This window comes from Populus trichocarpa, chromosome 8 (assembly GCF_000002775.5).
Source record: "Populus trichocarpa isolate Nisqually-1 chromosome 8, P.trichocarpa_v4.1, whole genome shotgun sequence".
NCBI classification, from domain to species: Eukaryota; Viridiplantae; Streptophyta; class Magnoliopsida; order Malpighiales; family Salicaceae; genus Populus; species Populus trichocarpa.
In genome coordinates, this window is record NC_037292.2 from 170860 (window position 1) to 187775 (window position 16916).

Consider the following 16916-nt stretch of genomic DNA (forward strand, 5'->3'; position numbering starts at 1 on the left):
AAATTAAAAATAAAAAGTTTAGTTCAGTTTCATGCAAAATTGAAGATGCTTTTATATTATTTGTTTGTTTTTTAAAATTGATATAAAAATTAAATTAAAAAAATTTACAAATAATATAATATTTTAAATTGATATAAAATTGAAGATGTTTTTATATTATTTGTTTGTTTTCTAAAATTGATATAAAGATTAGATCAAATCAAATTAAAAAAAATTACAAATAATATAATATTTTAAATTTTTTGTAACTTCTAAAAACCAAGTCTAGAAAACCACTTTACATGTTCTTGAGAAACTCTAGTAATATTTTATGAGTTTTTTTATTTTTGGAAATATAAATATAGATATACAGTAAAACTCAAATATATATATATATAAAGGGAAAAAAAAAAGAAAGAAGAAAGAAAGAAGGAGACAAGCTCAGCTTAATCAATGAAATAAAAAAGACACCAATCACCATTACTTAATTCTATACATAAAATATACAAATCAAAGGAGTATATTTATAATACATTATAATTCTGTTTTATTAAATTCTGCAATCTCAACAAGCACCTACAGATGGCACGAGACACCCCTCCTTCCTGCCATTTCTCCGAGTTTCAGCTGTCCATCCCATGTTCTCTTCTCTTCTCTTCTCCTCTCCTGGCCCCCCATGTTTCCATGCCTGCAACGATCAGCATTCCCAGTCAGTTCGCCCACGTGTCTTCTTCTAACCGATCAAGTTTCCAGCACTTGCCCTTCTGCATCATAAATCAAGCATTACCATCATTGCCACAGCTCTAGCACTAAAATCACAAGGCGTGTTTTTTCAGGTGCAAAAATGAAACTCGTGCTTTATTTTAGGATTCAAAAAGGTTGGCGCACCTTCAACGCATAGTTGCTCGAACCGGGCAACGATGTGCTTCCCGTAAGTGTACTTCTTCAGAGCATTAAGGTGGGCATTGATACGACTGAGCAATATTTCCTTCTGTTTATCATTGCTTGTTTCAAGTATCTTTTGGACAACATAATTGGCAAATTGGTCCTTCATCATTATCTGATATTCAAGGCCAAAAGAAGATGCAATTAGCAAGCAGAAAACAGTCTATAGAGTCCTATCATACAGTATCACCGGCGAGTATTGCCAAGAATCTGTGCATTGTCAACAGTCAGACAAATTCTTTAGTGGTACCAATTTGAAGAAATCAGTTTGACTATATCTCAGTTCATAACAATCTTATTCATTTGCAATTCTATTTTAGGACAAATAGTAGTGATTCAACCTCTGATACTTCTTTTCTTTTAAATAACCTCTGCTCAAGAAGAGTTCATAATCACCTTACAGAGAGTTTATTAATCTCAAGGAAGAAACAGAGCCTACCATTAGAGTATCCAACAGCACCAAATTCTAAATCCAGTTCAAAAACTTCACTTTAATGAGCAGATGATTAATTAAACATATTGCTTTAACTAAACTTTGGCTATGGTAGATTTGGGTTTGAAGTGCTTCCAGCATAGCTGGTTCCGAAATCAACACAGAAGATGGTTGCGCTAAGTTGGCAGCTAAAATGGAACTCATCATATCGATAATGAAATTGATCTAAACAAGAGGAAAACAATGCAGTATCCAACCCCAACTGAGAAAGGTAAAAAAGAAAAAGGCTTCCACGTGCTCAATAAATAAAACTGAAAGCCCCTTCTAGTAAGTAGTAATCAGGGGATAAAATAACTCAAAACAATGAAGGGCAGTGGTTTTCAAGTTACAGTGTTACTTATTTCTCCTTTTAACTTACCAGCAAGTTGTCATTTTCCTCAGACTGCCCAATAATCTCCCCAATCATGAGCTCCCTTTCAGCAGCATCAGCATGCTTCAAGCACTTCTCGACAACATTTGATGCATACTTATGCTGACTCATTTGTACAATTTTCCCAGTCAACTTGCTTATAATTTGGCTTCTCTCATGGGGCTTTCCCCTCTCCAAAACATGCTGCAAGCAGCAAAGTAAATCTTAAGAGGAAAACAAATTGGAAATATTCAATAGATGTGGAGGCGAAGGGCAAAACATGAAATACAGGAGCAGTGGAGCACACAAATTCCTAACAAAATATGGTAATATGAAAACAAATTAAAACTTGGACCAACTGCACCAGCAAGGCACGGTAAATACTGGCTCAAACTAATAAGCTAGCCCACAAAGTAAATCTACAATTAGCCAAACCTAACAAAAATTTAGTAGCAGTTTTTCAAAAATGAAAAAAAAAAAAAAAAACTTGCAATAAAACCAAAAATCAATATAATTGTCCACTTGTTAATTTTAGACTAAAATCCCTTCTACACACACAAAAAAAAAAAGATACCAATCTGCAAGGAGTGGGTGTGCCCTAACTTTTGTTGGGGCAAACTGTTCATATTAGTGATCAACATTTCACATGCAAAAGGTTGATACTCGTATCATAAAGTATATTGTGCTGTGGAAAAAACAAACCTGGGTAACATAGTTGCCATACTGGTCTTGAGCAAGAAGGTAGGAAGATTCTAAGATCTCATCAACTATACATTGACTTTGCAGCTCATCAGAACAATGCTCCAAAACTCTCTATCACAAACCAAAAGCATAGAGTTGAAGTATGGTAGAGAAAATGATAAGAAGATCGTGTCCCCAGTAAACAGTTGCATTACCTGAATGACACGGCAACCATAGGGATGAGTTGACAGTGTGACAACTTGGCCTCGAAACGCAGATATGATAAATTCAATATGCTCAGCGGGTACACATTCTATACACTTCTGTATTACATGGTTTCCATTTTGATCATGTACGCATCTCATAACATGCCCATCAAGCTCTTGAGCAAGTTTTGCTTTCTGATCAAGCTCAATCACTTCGAGGGCCTTGAGAAAGAAAATATATATGATTATCTTTATCAACTAAAGTACTGTATTTGGGACGGCAAGACTATTTATGTAAGATACATGACATACCTTCTGAATTACACGACAACCATACATTTGCAAACTTAACTGCAAAATCTGTCCAGAAAGTTTTTCTGCAAGCTCCATTCTCTGTTCAGGACTTCCATGTTCAAAAAACTGTGGTACAGAATACCAGGTTAAATAACCAATAACAAATGGTTTTTATGAAAATCAAGGATGGTCGAGACAATTGCAAGGAGAAGAAAAAAAAAGGTCAAAGCAAGAAAAACATGATAACATACTTTTTGAATAACATAATTTCCAAAAACATCTGTCATTAGTTTTGGAGCATGAGGAAGAACTTCTTTAAATACAGACTCCTTTTCCTCAACATTGCAATTTTCCAGTTTTTGCTGAATAAATCGACTGCCATGTTGGTCAACACTGCAGTTAAGCGTACAACAAAAATTATTCTCGGTATTAATTTTTTATGCTTGGAATGACATGGCAATCCAAAAGCGATGCAAAAAACATACAGTTTAGACACACCTGAATTCAACTATGCGCCCTGCTACATCAGAGAGTTCAAATTTCCGGGCATTGTTTGATTTTAGTTCTTCAAGAAAGTAATGCCTTTTGGGGTCATCAGCACTGTTAACTGCTCTCTGTTCTTGACCTCTGAAATATAATCCTGCATTTCTATTGGAACCTTGGGGAAATCTCAAGTCAGTTCGCCGACTTAGATGATTGACTCCGCCTACTGGAGATGATGGAAGCACTGGACTGGTAAGAGGTGAGGCTGGGAAATGGGTTATGACGCCCATGCTTGGGGGACCTCCATAATAGCTACCACCAGAAATTCCTATTTTTCCTGGAACGGGAATGCTTAAACCTCCATTTGTTGAAGTTAGAACTTTCTGATTGGCCATATGAGCAGCAGCTGCCAAATCTTTCTGTGGAATGAAAGAATCAATCTGAGGCCCAGTAGTTCCACTTGATGCCAAACGATTATGAGGAGTAGCACTATATACATCCCCGAAAGGATGTTGAAAGAGTTGTGCGTGAAGAGGGTCCACAAAGGAAGGTTGTAGCATTAATCCATGTTGTCCATAAAACTTGGCCAGATGTTGCAAGCTACCTATTTGTTGAACTGCTGAAGCATCAGCAGTTCGACCATCATTGCTTGGACCAGGAGCACCGCCAAATGACACAGGAATAGTGCTGTGAGATGGAAATCCAGGCATATATGGAGAAATAAACGCAGATCCAACAGCATATCCACCCATATTATACTGTGGAGGGTATACACTAGATGGCTGGTAAAAAGGAGTCCCTGCAGTCATATAAGCTCCTTGTGGTGCATAGAAAGGAGGGTTCATCGCAGGAGAATGCGATGATGTAAGTACCTCAGTGGAGGAGAATTTAGGATAACCATGGGAAGGTTTTCCCATGCTACTGTGAGATGGATTTGTACCTTGAGAAATCACTTGAACCTGATGTGGAATGCCTTGCTGGCTGTGTGAATGATGCTGTGGTATATTCCTTCCATAAGTTTGCTGATCTTGTTTGTTTTTTGTTCTCAACTCCATTCTGGCAGAGCCTGATTGACGGGAACCTCTAATCGAGGCATCAACCTCAAATCCAGTACCTTTAGTGCTGGATTCACCTTTTTGCTGGGTTGGAGTCCCAGCACGACATGGTGAAGTTGGCAAATCAGCACTTGGAGGATCATTGATGGATACTAACCTCAAAGCATCAACCTCCAGTGCATACGTATCAACACAAACATCAGAACCAGCATTTGATTCTGATATTTTGGACATGCTGGCAGAAGAAACATTTGATGAAATTGCATGGACATCATGATCAATTCCTACTTCTGCTGCATGGCTTGAGGAACGGGACTGGCTGTATACAGGAGAAGGAGTGCGAGGGAAGTCTTCCTACAATTCATCAAAGAGAATGTTGGGGGTTTGAGGGCAATGGTTAGAGCAAAGCCACACACATCAAAAAGGGAGAAATTAGTTGATGAAATTTATATGATCTGGAAAAAGTTACACGTACAAATATACATGCAATATCCTTTGATATATTAAATGCTATACAACATATAAAATGTGACAGAAATTAAAAGGAAGAGACGAACAAATTTCAAGAGCATGAAATGAACCAAGCATGAAAAGTTAACGTGTTCCAGAAATTGAGACTCCTCACTGTTAATTCTAGACCAGCATCAGACCTCAGAAGAAACCAACTAAACCAGCAGCAAAAAATCACCAAAAATGTATAAGAGAGATGGCTAATAACATATCATGCTTATTATGCCAATTCACTAAACTCCAAGTGTTACTTTCCTGAAAGAAGACAGCCACATACCTGAATGAGATCCACCAAACTCTTATGTCGACCTGCCAAAGAAGTTGTGTTCTGTCCAGATATATACACGCCACTATTTTCTGAAGCTCCTCTAGGTGATCTATCTTCATTTGGCTCCTCCTTGTGAGTTGAAAGGGAACTTTTGGGGAGTTGCAGGGATCCATTGCCACTTTCAGGTCTCCAATTATTCCCAAAACCACCAATATGGTGCACCAGGCGCCGATTCTCCCGTGACAATAGTGGTGGAGGAAGCCTTGGATTCAAGTTGACATTGGAGCAGTAGTATGCAAAGTAGGCTGGATCAGAGCGGAGTTGTTCTTCTGACTCACAATTTTCAATAACACTGCCTAAACTTTCCAAGCTAGAACTCATGCCTGAGTTGTGTTGAGCTAAAAGGTTTCCAATAGCAGCAAATGACCCCTCCATACTTGGTGGTGCGCTGCCACTTCGACTGGGAATCGTGTCAGTTTCATCGCCATGGAATCCCTGCCTCTTCAGAAGCAATCCTAATTCCTCTGCTGCCATACTTCTTAAGGGTGATCCAAGTACAGCAGAATCCTTAGAACTGGACCACTTTCTAGCACCACCACTCTCCACCATTCTCATGGGGCTTTCAGTAGCCATCCTGCTTAGACTTACAACCAACTCTTTTCTGTTCAGAGAAGAAACTTACATTGTTTCCAGCAATGCATCAAAGCCATGATGGTCCAGTACTGCAATTCAAGAAGTAAAAATTACTAACCATTATAGAGATGACACAGGCAGGCTGCAGACAGCAGGCACCTGACCTGTGACTAGGTACAGCTGAACAGAGTACTCCATGCTTTAAAGTTGATAAATTTATGCAACTCCAAAACATTTATAACTTGTATAATTCCACTATCTGAAATAGTTTCCTCTATAAAGTCCATACCTGGTGCTTCAAAAATACCCAATTTCAAACAGAATTATGACAAAATATTTAAACCAAACACGAACAGCAGAAGTTTATTCTTCTGGTCAGCCTCCGTATATGTGGCTATACCATTAAAAATGATGAAAGCTCGATATTTTTTTCTCTTTGTAACCCCGACTGAAAACTTGGGAAATCCACTAAACCCCAACAGACAATTAAGACTCCACCGTCGAACAAAATCGCCAAATTAAAGGAAATAAAAGAAACCCTTTTATTCTTAAAGCCACAGGCTCCCTCTACATGAAACCAAACCACTCAACAATCAAATTCACTGATCACAAACCATAGATGAGAAAAAGCACTGAGGAAGAGAGAGCCTTACCAGCTGATAAAAAAAAAAAGACCTGGGGAGTCTGAAACAAACCCTGCCCCCGAGTCTGTTGGAGAGTTCTGGAGTAAGCACACAGATGTTAGAGAGAGAGAGAGTTTAGGGTTGAAAACTACAAATGGCAGTTTGCAAAGAAACCTCAGAGTTAGCCCCAAAGCCAGGGTGAATTTCAAGTCTTCCTTCGGACTTTGTCTGTCCCCTCCCCATTAATTAATTACAGTTTTTCATTTAATTAAGCATAATTAGGCACCTTGTTTTCTAGTGTTGTTGTGTCAAAGGACGAGAATGCCACTATCTGCCCTATTTGTGGGGGTTGGGTGGCGTTGTGACTTTGTGGTGTGACTTGGGGTGGTTTGGTCTTATGGAAGACACGGTTCAGGACCTCAGGTGATGCATGGACACGTGTTTGTTCAGGATCTTACAAGAGAGACATGTTGGTGACACGTGGCTTCTTCAAGTTGCAGCTTGTCATGTAGGGCGTGTTTGGAGTGATTACACTCTTGCGTGTCTCTCCATTTTGGGATTTGATATATTCTCCAGGACTTACAGGGAAGAAATCTCCCAAATATATGTTTAGGAAATTGGTCACGTGGAATCAATGTCTCCTCGTGATTTTCCTTTATCTTGTGATCATAGGAATAATAGCTTATAGTTTTTTCACCACTTTCTTCTTTTATATTTAGATTAAATTCTTTTAAAAAAATTAAGAAGAGTTGTTCTTGTTTATATAAACTGTTAATGATTTTCTACAAGTCTTTCTGAATTTAGAAAGCAATATGAAATGAAAAATCTTTTTTTTTTCCATTTTGACACAAATAAAATATATTTTGATAATTGTCCATGAATTCCATTTTTATACGAGTGGATGGTATGCTGATATATATTTTGTATGGGTGCATTTAGCGTGAAAACTTTCCTTTTTATATTCAATTTTCATATAACAACCTGAGAAATAATCTATTTAGAATAGATTCATAATTATATTAATTATGTGTTTGTTTTTGTGTTCAAAAAGTATTTTTGAAGATTTTTATTTTAAAAAAAATTAATTTTTTTATGATTTTGGATCTTTTTTCTGTTGTAAGAAATAAATTGTAAAAAAATAAATATATATTATTTTAAAATAAAGAATTCTTTGAAATTCCATAGTCTTTACCACTTCAAATACTATTTTAATCCACGCGTCAAGAAGAAAGGACAAGATGTCAAATATAATTTGATTTGCAGCAGATTATCATTTGCATGATCAAAATAAACACTCAATATTCCTCTCTATCCACTTCTAATTGTCATGTGGCAAGCAAGCCAGGTGGCCAGCCTATCATTTACGCGTAAGTACCAAAACCCTCTCTCCTGCAATTTCTTAACAACTTGGTATAACTTCTTTAATTTAATTACATGGATGCCCATTATACCCCGACGACAACAATGCATTTATCAGATATTTAAGTCCGGTTCGAAATTGTAATAATAATTATTTTTTAAAGTATTGTTTTTAGAAATATTTTTAAATAATATTTTTTTATTTTAAAAAAATATTTACATCACCACATTAAAATGAATGGGAAAAACCAAAAAATTAAAAATAAATTTAAAAATATTTTAATAAATTTAAAAAAGTAATTATTTGAATTTAAATAAGCCACAGATGGATAAGGTTGCAGGCCCAAAGCTAGCTTCCGGTTAAAGCCTGAGCAAGATAGATAGAGGCACAGGTGTACGTACCTCTGAGTCTGGGATATATAATTTAATTATTAAAAACGTATCTCCAAAGTAAAAGAAACCTCTGACGTGACGAAATTTATATAATAAAGCACGAACCCTCTCTCCACTACGATGGAATCATCAATATTCTACTCTGGTTCTTGTAGTTTCAAATATCTCAACGTCAGCCTCAGTGTTTCCAAAAATTTCCCACGTGGTCCCTATCTGCTGGATTCCAAGAGGAAAGAACCTAACATTTGGAATCAATTATACATTTTAATTGAATTCAATTACGGTGATGACTTAAATTCAAATTGATAAATAAATTGAATTTACATATTTAAATGAGATAGAGTTTATATAGCTATGCTTCAAATTAATATTTTTTTGATATTTTTCAGATCATTTTGATACGTTGATATCAAAAATGATTTTTAAAAAATTAAAAAATATCATTTTAATGCATTTCCGAGTGAAAAATAATTTGAAAAGCAACCGTAACCACATTTCCAAACAAGCTAGTAACCGGAAGCTGCATGGGGATAGTTTCTGTCTTGGAAACATTAGGGACGGGATTGAGAAATTTGAAGCTATAGGAGCTGAAATAAATCTCTACCAAGACTATAGAGAGAGGAAATAGTTTGTTTGTTGCATGTGATAGACTACAAAGGGCACGAAAAATCACACTATGATGATTCGGTGACCAGCCTTTTAGTCAACGACCCGTTTTCTTTTCGCAGTTTTGTTTTTTTCTTCCTCTCGAATTTCTTATGTGCTGTAAACACACTCACACTTGTTTTTATTAAAAGCCATCGTCCATTCGTTTACATATAAAATTTTACATATTAAAAATACATGATTAACGGTGTTGAAATTATAATAATAAATTTAATTACGTATATATTTCTTTGAGATACTCTTCATGTGCATGAATTTTTTTATTAATGGCCAGCTCCAAATTTTGTTTTGGACGAGAAGATAGCCACTCAAGCCTGAAAACTTTAATTGTGAAATATCTTAACTTAATTTTAATTTAATGAATAAAATAACTTTTATTGTTTTTTTTAGTTTGATTTGACAAAACAAAATACTTTGATATTCTATTTCCTTGATGGACTTGGATTTATTCAAAAGAACTTTCAAGTATGTATACTTGGTCTTTAATCTCAGCTGGTTATGTTTTATTTAATGATCTTATTGTCTATATATAAACAGGCTAGGTACAATTTACCTTGAATATTTTTTTTATCTAAATTATATTTTAAGAAAATTAATATAAAAAGTATTTAAAATACCCTTAATTATAAGGATATTAAAGTAAAGATCATGAAATGTCTCTGGACTTGATTTTTTTTAACTTAACAGGGGCAAAAGCCCAATTGATATGAATCAAATTAGGTCTAGATTTTACCTTAAAATCCCAACTAACTAGTTTTGCGAGATCAGTCATATCTCTCAAACCATATATCATATCGAGTTGAATTTTTACAAGGAGATACTAGACACATGAAAATATATTTTGATAAAATTTTAGGTCAATCAAGGTTCGGAAATATATTATTTAAACCGGTCAAAGTTGATACTTGATATTACTGTTTTGGCATATTCATCGACAAAATATTATTTACTAGCTATTTTCGGGCCATTCAAATGAGGTTTTTTTAGTCCATAAATTTGTGCTCGGACTTGGGCTACAAGGGTTTATGATGTGGTTTGGATTCATTGGAGTGCATACTTTACAGGGATTTCAAGTCCCACACGGACTTGATGCGATGACATCTAGAGGGATCTTTCTCTCTCTTACCCCCCTTGTTTTGCATGTATTCTTGGCACATCAAGAATACTAGGAGGATGCAATACAAGAAAGGAAATTTTAACAATTAAAACAAAGTTTTATAGTTGAATTCATACATTAGTTGTTAGGTACAGGGTTCTATCAAACATGTTTTTTAGCTTTTCAGGTTGTATTTCAACTTCGTTGGGGATTACTTGACCACATGATTAATAGAGTTGTATCACCAATAAATATAATTCACGATCAGACATAATAAATTTATTTTTCTGGTCATAAAGAGCTTGAGTCATGGGTTTGACTTGTAGAGATTTCAAGACCTGTTATAGAAGTCACGTTTTAAAATACTTTTTACTTGGAAATAAATTAAAATAATATTTTTTAAAAAATTATAAAAAAATAATATTTTGCCCATACGGCCAAATACCTCCGAATGTGCTTATAAAAAAAGAGTAACGGTCTCTTTTTCCATCATATTTATTTATTGCTTCGATGAGTTATTTCCCGCACACAACACTAAATAAATGTACTTGGCATTCCACTAATTTAATTGTAATTTGTTTCCATGGCAAGCGTGATCCCCCCACCCCCCGGTATAATGGTGGAGTTTTCTTGGCGGAGTTTAATCTTTTGGATCTCAAATATTCAAAAGACTTGTTGAATTACATATCCTTTCTAAATTTATTTCACGTGGGCTGTGGAAGACACTCATAGCTCAGCAAGAGGAAGCTGACAATGTCCTTTAGCTCATAATAAAAAAGGACGTGAACAAAGTGATATATTGGCAGAAAGGGGCGGTCCAAGACTCTGATAAGCAGAGTCAAAGCCTCCTCCTCCTCCCTCGTGGACCCCCACAAGGGGAGGCTTTTCTTTTAAGGGACTGAATTGAAACTAACGAAACTATAAGTACCGAGTTTAACTATTTTAAATCTATAAGGACTGGATTGTAAGCTTCGCTAATGAAAACCCGGCAGCTTCCTTCCTCCCGCACTCCCCTCAGTCCACCCCTGGGTCTCCTCCGCTCAAGCTATCAAATCGCCCCACGACCATCCCACTTTCATTTGGTGGTACTTTCGCCGGCAGATGGTGTCTGGACGGCAAAGATCCACCCTTTCTCCCTTATTTCGCCAGCAGACGACAGCATTTGAGTTTCATGTGTTTTTATATATATGATTTTAACATTTCCACTTCAAAAACACTATCACAATCAGTCTAAGGAGAACCCAGGGCAATTGCAGAAGTGTAGAATAAACTCAAAGGACAGCAATTTTTAATCACAAAATAGAGTGCTAATCTGCACTCCAATATGGCTAAAGCCGATGCAACATCACTTCTACCTTCTTGACCGTTTCAATCTTCAGATTAACAAGTGCAAGAGATTACAGAAATCCCCTTCTGCATAACATATCTGGAGGGGAAAAAAACCTGTGCAGATCCGTAGATAGCAAGTAGTCTGATCAAGGTACCATTACCACAAGCAAACTACATGCTATCTACTGATCTGAACATGAAATAGGGGCTTTCTGCTGCTAACCAACTAACAGATTTGTTTCCCTCGTCTTTCCCTTACAGCTATTAACAAGGGAAAAGGATGGGGCGGGGGTCTCTCTGCAGCTTCCCATTTGGCAAGTTTATCTTTTTCATCTTTTCTTCACACCAAAGCAACTGCTCTTTACTTATTCTTACCATCCCGATAACCCTGGATAAGATTTTGATATCAATGAGGCTAAACAACAGTTGAACGTTCTCGTAGCTTTGAGGCCAACATTTCTTTTTCCATCCTTTACTCTTCTTGCACAGATCCTTAAGTTTTATCCTTTTCTGCAAACTCATAGGGAAGGAAGAAGTTAGCCATCAACAGTATGAAAAATAATCTGTTTTAGTAACTGAAGGTATAGGTCCTTTTTCTGTGATCTAATGCACTGAAAACACTCTTTCAATAAATAGGTTATTCTTTTCCTCCTGTAATACCCCTCTATAATTCAAATATATACAGACCAATTCTCTATCTATGCCTTTGCAAACAAACCAACCCCATCATCCCTGGAAATTAAAACGATGTATAGGTATGATAACAGGTAAAAAAAGTTGATATTTCCCAAAGCTAATTTTCCCGTGCCACCAATATAACTTGACTAGAACAATGATGGGTGGTCGGAAGACTTGACACATCCACCAATGGCATTTTACCAGAAAGCCAGCAGCTATCAACTCCAAGATATATATGAGAGATAAACTAGAAGAAATCCGCCGCTCTCGTTTCCTGTTTGGCTATTAATTTTGGTATCAGGTGTAAAAAAAGTCATCACAGCTAACCATGAACATCCCTTTTGAAATTTCTATTTAAGCAGTCAGCATTGGTGGTGGATCAATCCTTTTCAAGTTCCTATATGTAACAAAAGATCCATTCACAAAGAAGCAGCATCAATGACAACTCTCAATCAAAGGAACAACAATCAAACCAATAAAATGCCTTGCAGTGAACAAGCTACAACTTTCTGTGCTGAACTCCAGCCAAAATTTGCTCATTCTTTATAATAAACAATCAAAGAAATTAACTAGTAATCTTGAACACTAATATAAGAGATAGAATGGTACAACGTTACCTTCTCAAGCGAAGATTGAATTAGTTGAAGAGGGGTGGCGATCTGGTTCTGATTTCCAAACAAGTTACGGACATTACTTTGTTTTTTCTTGTCCATCTTCAGGAAAAGGTGAAAATTAAGGATCGAACTCTCAATTATCTTGAGAAGATCAGGGGCAAGGACCACATAATCAGATTCTGTTTCTTCTGTATCCTTTTTATCCAAACCTAAACAGATTAGGATATTAAGAAATGATCGAGGCACAAACTCCAAGAACTACTTTGGTGTTCTTTGAACAATGTATGTGTTGGTTAATGGAACTAGATAAACTGAATTGTAGTTTTGGCATTTAAACTAAACCCATATGAACAATTGAATTACTCAGATATTACCTTTTGCATTTGGAACTTGGAGCAGTTTAGGCAAGGCATTCCTTGCACGAGCATATATTTCTGCTCTGAGACCCTGCTCAAAAGGCTCATTTTCAATAAACCTTTGCAATAAAACTTGGAATTGCTGAAACAGCTGGGCACTGTAATTGAAACAGGCAGGGTTTTCAGGTTGGCAAGTGATTTTCTGACTCATTTGAGTGTATTGGCAGTGAAGCACCTCCCAAGTTAAGCAAAGTTGAGCAACATATGCAGTTTCAATATCTTGATATGGGTCATTCTGTACCTGCTGCAGATGCTCAGTTTCATCTTCAGGTTCTTCTATCTTTTTCAGAGAGAGGCAGCGGAAGGGGGATGCCAGCTTTTTGGATGCAGACCTTGGGGAGGGAGTTGTGGGAGTGTAGCAGCCTGCAATACAATAGAACATTTGTTTCTGATGAAAACTAGAAGATTGTTTCACTGTACAAGAATTACCCTCAAGTACAACAAACTAATCTCAACAAGTTGGAAAAGATAGCGATTCTGAAAAAGGGAAAAGGAAAGCAAGCAGACACTGCAAAATCCTGTAGTTAGGAGTTTATTGGACAACCACACTTTTAGAACCACGGTCTGAAAAAGCAAAGGCACGAGAAAGGACTTGAGCAGGATATGGTATGGTGGTGTTATTTATAGGCTTCATATAGGCAAATTTTAAATACAGCTGGAACACGGCTACATTCAGAAATCCAGAAAATCCATGTGGTCAATTCTCATAATCTCAGTAAGGTTTCAGGTAGACTAATTCTAAATCAGACAAGATGGACATATGCCAAACAATTCGAAACTTATAGGAACAGATAACATAAAAAAAAAAAATCACCGCATGGCAAGTAAGCATGAGGGAGAAGGGACAGAAAAGACCTCAAACAATTTTGTCACAACACAAGTCTCTAAGTGAAAGCAGCAAGCTAAATTTCATAACTACCAAAGCATGCTGAGTATCAATCAATTGCAATCCAAAAAGCGTACAAATCAATCAAGAAAGAGCTGGATCAAAATTTAGCAAGACTTACCAGATTCAGCGAGCTGCTGAACACTCATCCGATCAAAGAATAACATCCGCTCACAGTACTGGTCATACAGAGCATCAAACCCACCCCACCATTGCCTTCCTTCTGCTTCGACATCCCTCCACTCATTCGGGCTTGTCTCACCTTCACCTTCACCCTCTTCATCTTCCTCCTCTTCTGCACATGACTCTTCTTCAGGAATCAATACCATAAAACTGTTCCTTCTCAGTTCTTTCAACCTCCTCTTTACCTCATTGGTTATAAAATCGTCATCGTCATCCTCAGCTTCAGCTGCAGGATCAGTGTTGGCTGATTTGCTAGTTACACTTTCACCACCTCCACCATTCTCATTCCTTGGCTCCTCTGGATGCGGCACAGGCTTATCTTCTAAATCCTTTTCCGGGCCTGGTTTGTGGGCTTTCCTAAACTTCTTAGCTTTAAAGAAATCCATCTTCAACAAACCGCTAACCTCTTCTTTCTTCAAAATCACACAAGAAATAGAGAAGCTTCCGATGGATAAAAACGTTCTGATTCCAGGACTTTTTGCGTATCTTCTATTATCTCAAATCTTAAAACGCACCAAAGTTAGATCCTCAGGTCAAAATGTTCCAAGCAGAATCAGATAAGCTAGATTCCCCAAAGATCTCAACAAACTTTCCAGAATCTAAACTGCTTGCTTAAAAAACCAGCGATCTAAAACCCAAGTGACCCCATCAGCTCCAAACTCTGTGTCCCTCGTAAAAAAATAACCACTTTGAACAAACGTAAAAATAACCCAGAAATTTTAAACGGCAACAAAAGTAAAGCTTTTAACTCCAAGAACCCTACTGTCACCAGATTTCTAGCAATCAACCCTAATCAGTAAACACACTCTCTTCACTAATAACCAAGTTGAAAGCTTTCAAGTTTTGATATTTTTTGAAGCTTGAAATAGTAACATTTATTGGTATCCACAAAAATAAATCAGCATTAGCAGAGACAGAAAAATCCCAAAACCCTCTCCAAAATCGGTGCTTAAAACATATGTTAATGAAGCAAGACCCCTACAACATGCCAATCAAGACACCAACTTTAAAGCAAAAGTAGAAGTATTTTTACCATTTCACAGCTAAAAAATCACAAATATTAACCAGCATTATACTCATCAGCAATACATCACTAAAGAAAGATAAAAAAAAAAAAAAAACGGAAGCAGAGCACCAAAAGACACACCTTCAAGTGCAGATCACAGCAAAAGTAAGAAATCAAGCCATTTAAAGACAATGTCGAACCCCAACCGCCTCAGAATTGGAAACAAGGAATAAGGTTTTTTCCTTTAATAAAACCCTAAACAACTGTACAACAATCAGAGAGAGAAAGGGTTGAAAAAATCAAAAGGTTTAACAATAAGAGCAAAAGCAATAAATGGAGTCATAAATGGTTTTGATGAAATATTTAAAAAGAAAAAAAAGAAGAAAAGAAATCATTAATAAAAGAAATACAGTGAATTTATAGCAAATTAGTAACAACAGATCGCTGAAACTCTCATCATGAGTGTTACTTTATGTCTTTTGTACAAAAATGACAAAAGAAAATCTGGTAATAAAATTGAATCGTGCTCAAAACCCAAGATGGAGAGAAAGGAAAAATATAGTTAAAATGGTTTGCAATTTTCAATGAAAAATAAAATAATATGGTACAGTGCAGAAGTGAGAGAGAGAGAGAGAGAGAAGAAGACACTGTACAGAGAATATTGTCAGAATCCATGCCTAAGTACATGGCAGAAAAAGCCGCGCTTTTCCCTGCATTACTGTTTTTTGATTTGGGAGTCCTTCTCTCTATTCATATTTACTTATTCGTCCCTCTTCATTTTCCAAATCCACTCTCATCTCCCCCAGCTGCTTTTGTTTATTTTATGAATCTATCCATGGCATACGATATTTAATTTTATAGACTTCAATGATGCTTTTGAGAGTATTTTTATGAGCTTGTTCAGCTCTTTTTTATATATAAATATGTTTGATTTTTTTTTTATATTAAAAATATGTTCATGTTAATTAGTTTTTTTTAGATGGTTTTAATGTTAAGTTATTAAAAATGTTGAAAAACGTTTTAAAAAGTGTCTTTAAATACATGTTCATATAAACATCTACAACACATTATCAAATATGCATTCATTATTTCTTACCATTCAACAATAATTTCTTTATTAAATTTATAATTTTAACATGATATTCAATTTTTAACCATCTATAAAATGAATTTATTCTTTGAGCTTTATGTGTTAAAAAGCTTGCAAGAGGGATAGAAACCGATGACTCTACATAAGAAGAAGAAGAAGAAGAAGAAGGAAGAAGAATTCACTAATGGTAAAGTGATGGTCACATTCAAGCAATGCATGCATCTCGAGGAGGATCCAAGTATCATGCTCCATTGCCACGCACACATGTTTATTACATGAGACAAGACATGATACACGCATGATGTTTCTTTAGGGCAAAAAAAAACAAAATCACAAGCAAACTTTATTTGATTTTTTGTTCTATTTAAGCATTTTTTTTCTATAATTGGCAAGCACCCAGTATATGACTTCTGAGGGGAGATGAAACAGAATCACACGGTCCAACCTAACCACACACCTTGGACCTTTTAACAAACCGGGCCTGAGCTTTTAGAACCGAACGGCAGTATCCTGCAAGCTATAAACTGATCCGCCAAGTCAAGTCATCAGCTGTCAGCGTGTACACTCAGGCCAGGCCACTGCTTCTAGTCCTGATGCTGGCAGCCTAGACACGTATATCTCTTCTTTACAAACGCTTCAAGTGCAGGGAAGTTTTGTGCAATCAGAGAGGCAGTTTGAGAG

The 16916-nt window shown here is 36.3% G+C and overlaps 2 protein-coding genes across 5 annotated transcripts; both read right to left on the bottom strand.

Annotated features, from left to right (window-relative positions):
* Positions 1 to 433: 433 nt before the first annotated feature.
* Positions 434 to 6773, bottom strand: LOC7490841 (pumilio homolog 5). 3 transcript variants are annotated; one of them, XM_024606505.2, is made up of 10 exons: positions 6550 to 6765; positions 5273 to 5985; positions 3446 to 4839; positions 3199 to 3340; positions 2966 to 3073; positions 2663 to 2875; positions 2469 to 2579; positions 1776 to 1970; positions 868 to 1039; positions 434 to 743 (listed from the first exon to the last, which is right to left on the bottom strand). In XM_024606505.2, the coding sequence occupies exons 2-10, from the start codon at positions 5894 to 5896 to the stop codon at positions 721 to 723; spliced, it is 2982 nt and encodes a 993-aa protein (XP_024462273.1). In that variant the 5' UTR covers positions 5897 to 5985; positions 6550 to 6765; the 3' UTR covers positions 434 to 720. The 3 variants fall into 3 exon arrangements, 2 of the variants coding, with proteins under 2 accessions (XP_024462273.1, XP_052311044.1); XM_052455084.1 differs by lacking the exon at positions 6550 to 6765 and adding an exon at positions 6186 to 6463; XR_002983202.2 differs by lacking the exons at positions 434 to 743; positions 868 to 1039; positions 2663 to 2875 and having other exon boundaries at positions 1821 to 1970; positions 2469 to 2662; positions 6550 to 6773.
* Positions 6774 to 11299: 4526 nt separating this feature from the next.
* On the bottom strand, positions 11300 to 15799 carry LOC7490842 (uncharacterized). Of its 2 annotated transcripts, none has more exons than XM_002311861.4 (5): positions 15287 to 15799; positions 14078 to 14642; positions 13029 to 13433; positions 12658 to 12863; positions 11300 to 11872 (listed from the first exon to the last, which is right to left on the bottom strand). In XM_002311861.4, exons 2-5 carry the CDS (start codon positions 14523 to 14525, stop codon positions 11627 to 11629), a joined length of 1305 nt encoding a protein of 434 aa, XP_002311897.1. In that variant the 5' UTR covers positions 14526 to 14642; positions 15287 to 15799; the 3' UTR covers positions 11300 to 11626. The 2 variants fall into 2 exon arrangements, with proteins under 2 accessions (XP_002311897.1, XP_024461979.1); XM_024606211.2 differs by having other exon boundaries at positions 14078 to 14800.
* Between the last annotated feature and the right edge of the window lie 1117 nt (positions 15800 to 16916).

Excerpts from the sequence above, each read along its gene's own strand:
- LOC7490841 (XM_024606505.2), bottom strand. The coding sequence starts at position 5,896 with ATGGCTACTGAAAGCCCCATGAGAATGGTGGAGAGTGGTGGTGCTAGA. Across the intron at positions 3,074-3,198 it reads GAAATTATGTTATTCAAAAA|TTTTTTGAACATGGAAGTCC; the intron begins GTATGTTATCAT and ends TCTGTACCACAG. Across the intron at positions 2,580-2,662 it reads ATGGTTGCCGTGTCATTCAG|AGAGTTTTGGAGCATTGTTC; the intron begins GTAATGCAACTG and ends GGTTTGTGATAG.
- LOC7490842 (XM_002311861.4), bottom strand. The coding sequence starts at position 14,525 with ATGGATTTCTTTAAAGCTAAGAAGTTTAGGAAAGCCCACAAACCAGGC. Across the intron at positions 13,434-14,077 it reads TCAGCAGCTCGCTGAATCTG|GCTGCTACACTCCCACAACT; the intron begins GTAAGTCTTGCT and ends ATTGTATTGCAG. Across the intron at positions 11,873-12,657 it reads TTCAATCTTCGCTTGAGAAG|AAAAGGATAAAACTTAAGGA; the intron begins GTAACGTTGTAC and ends ATGAGTTTGCAG.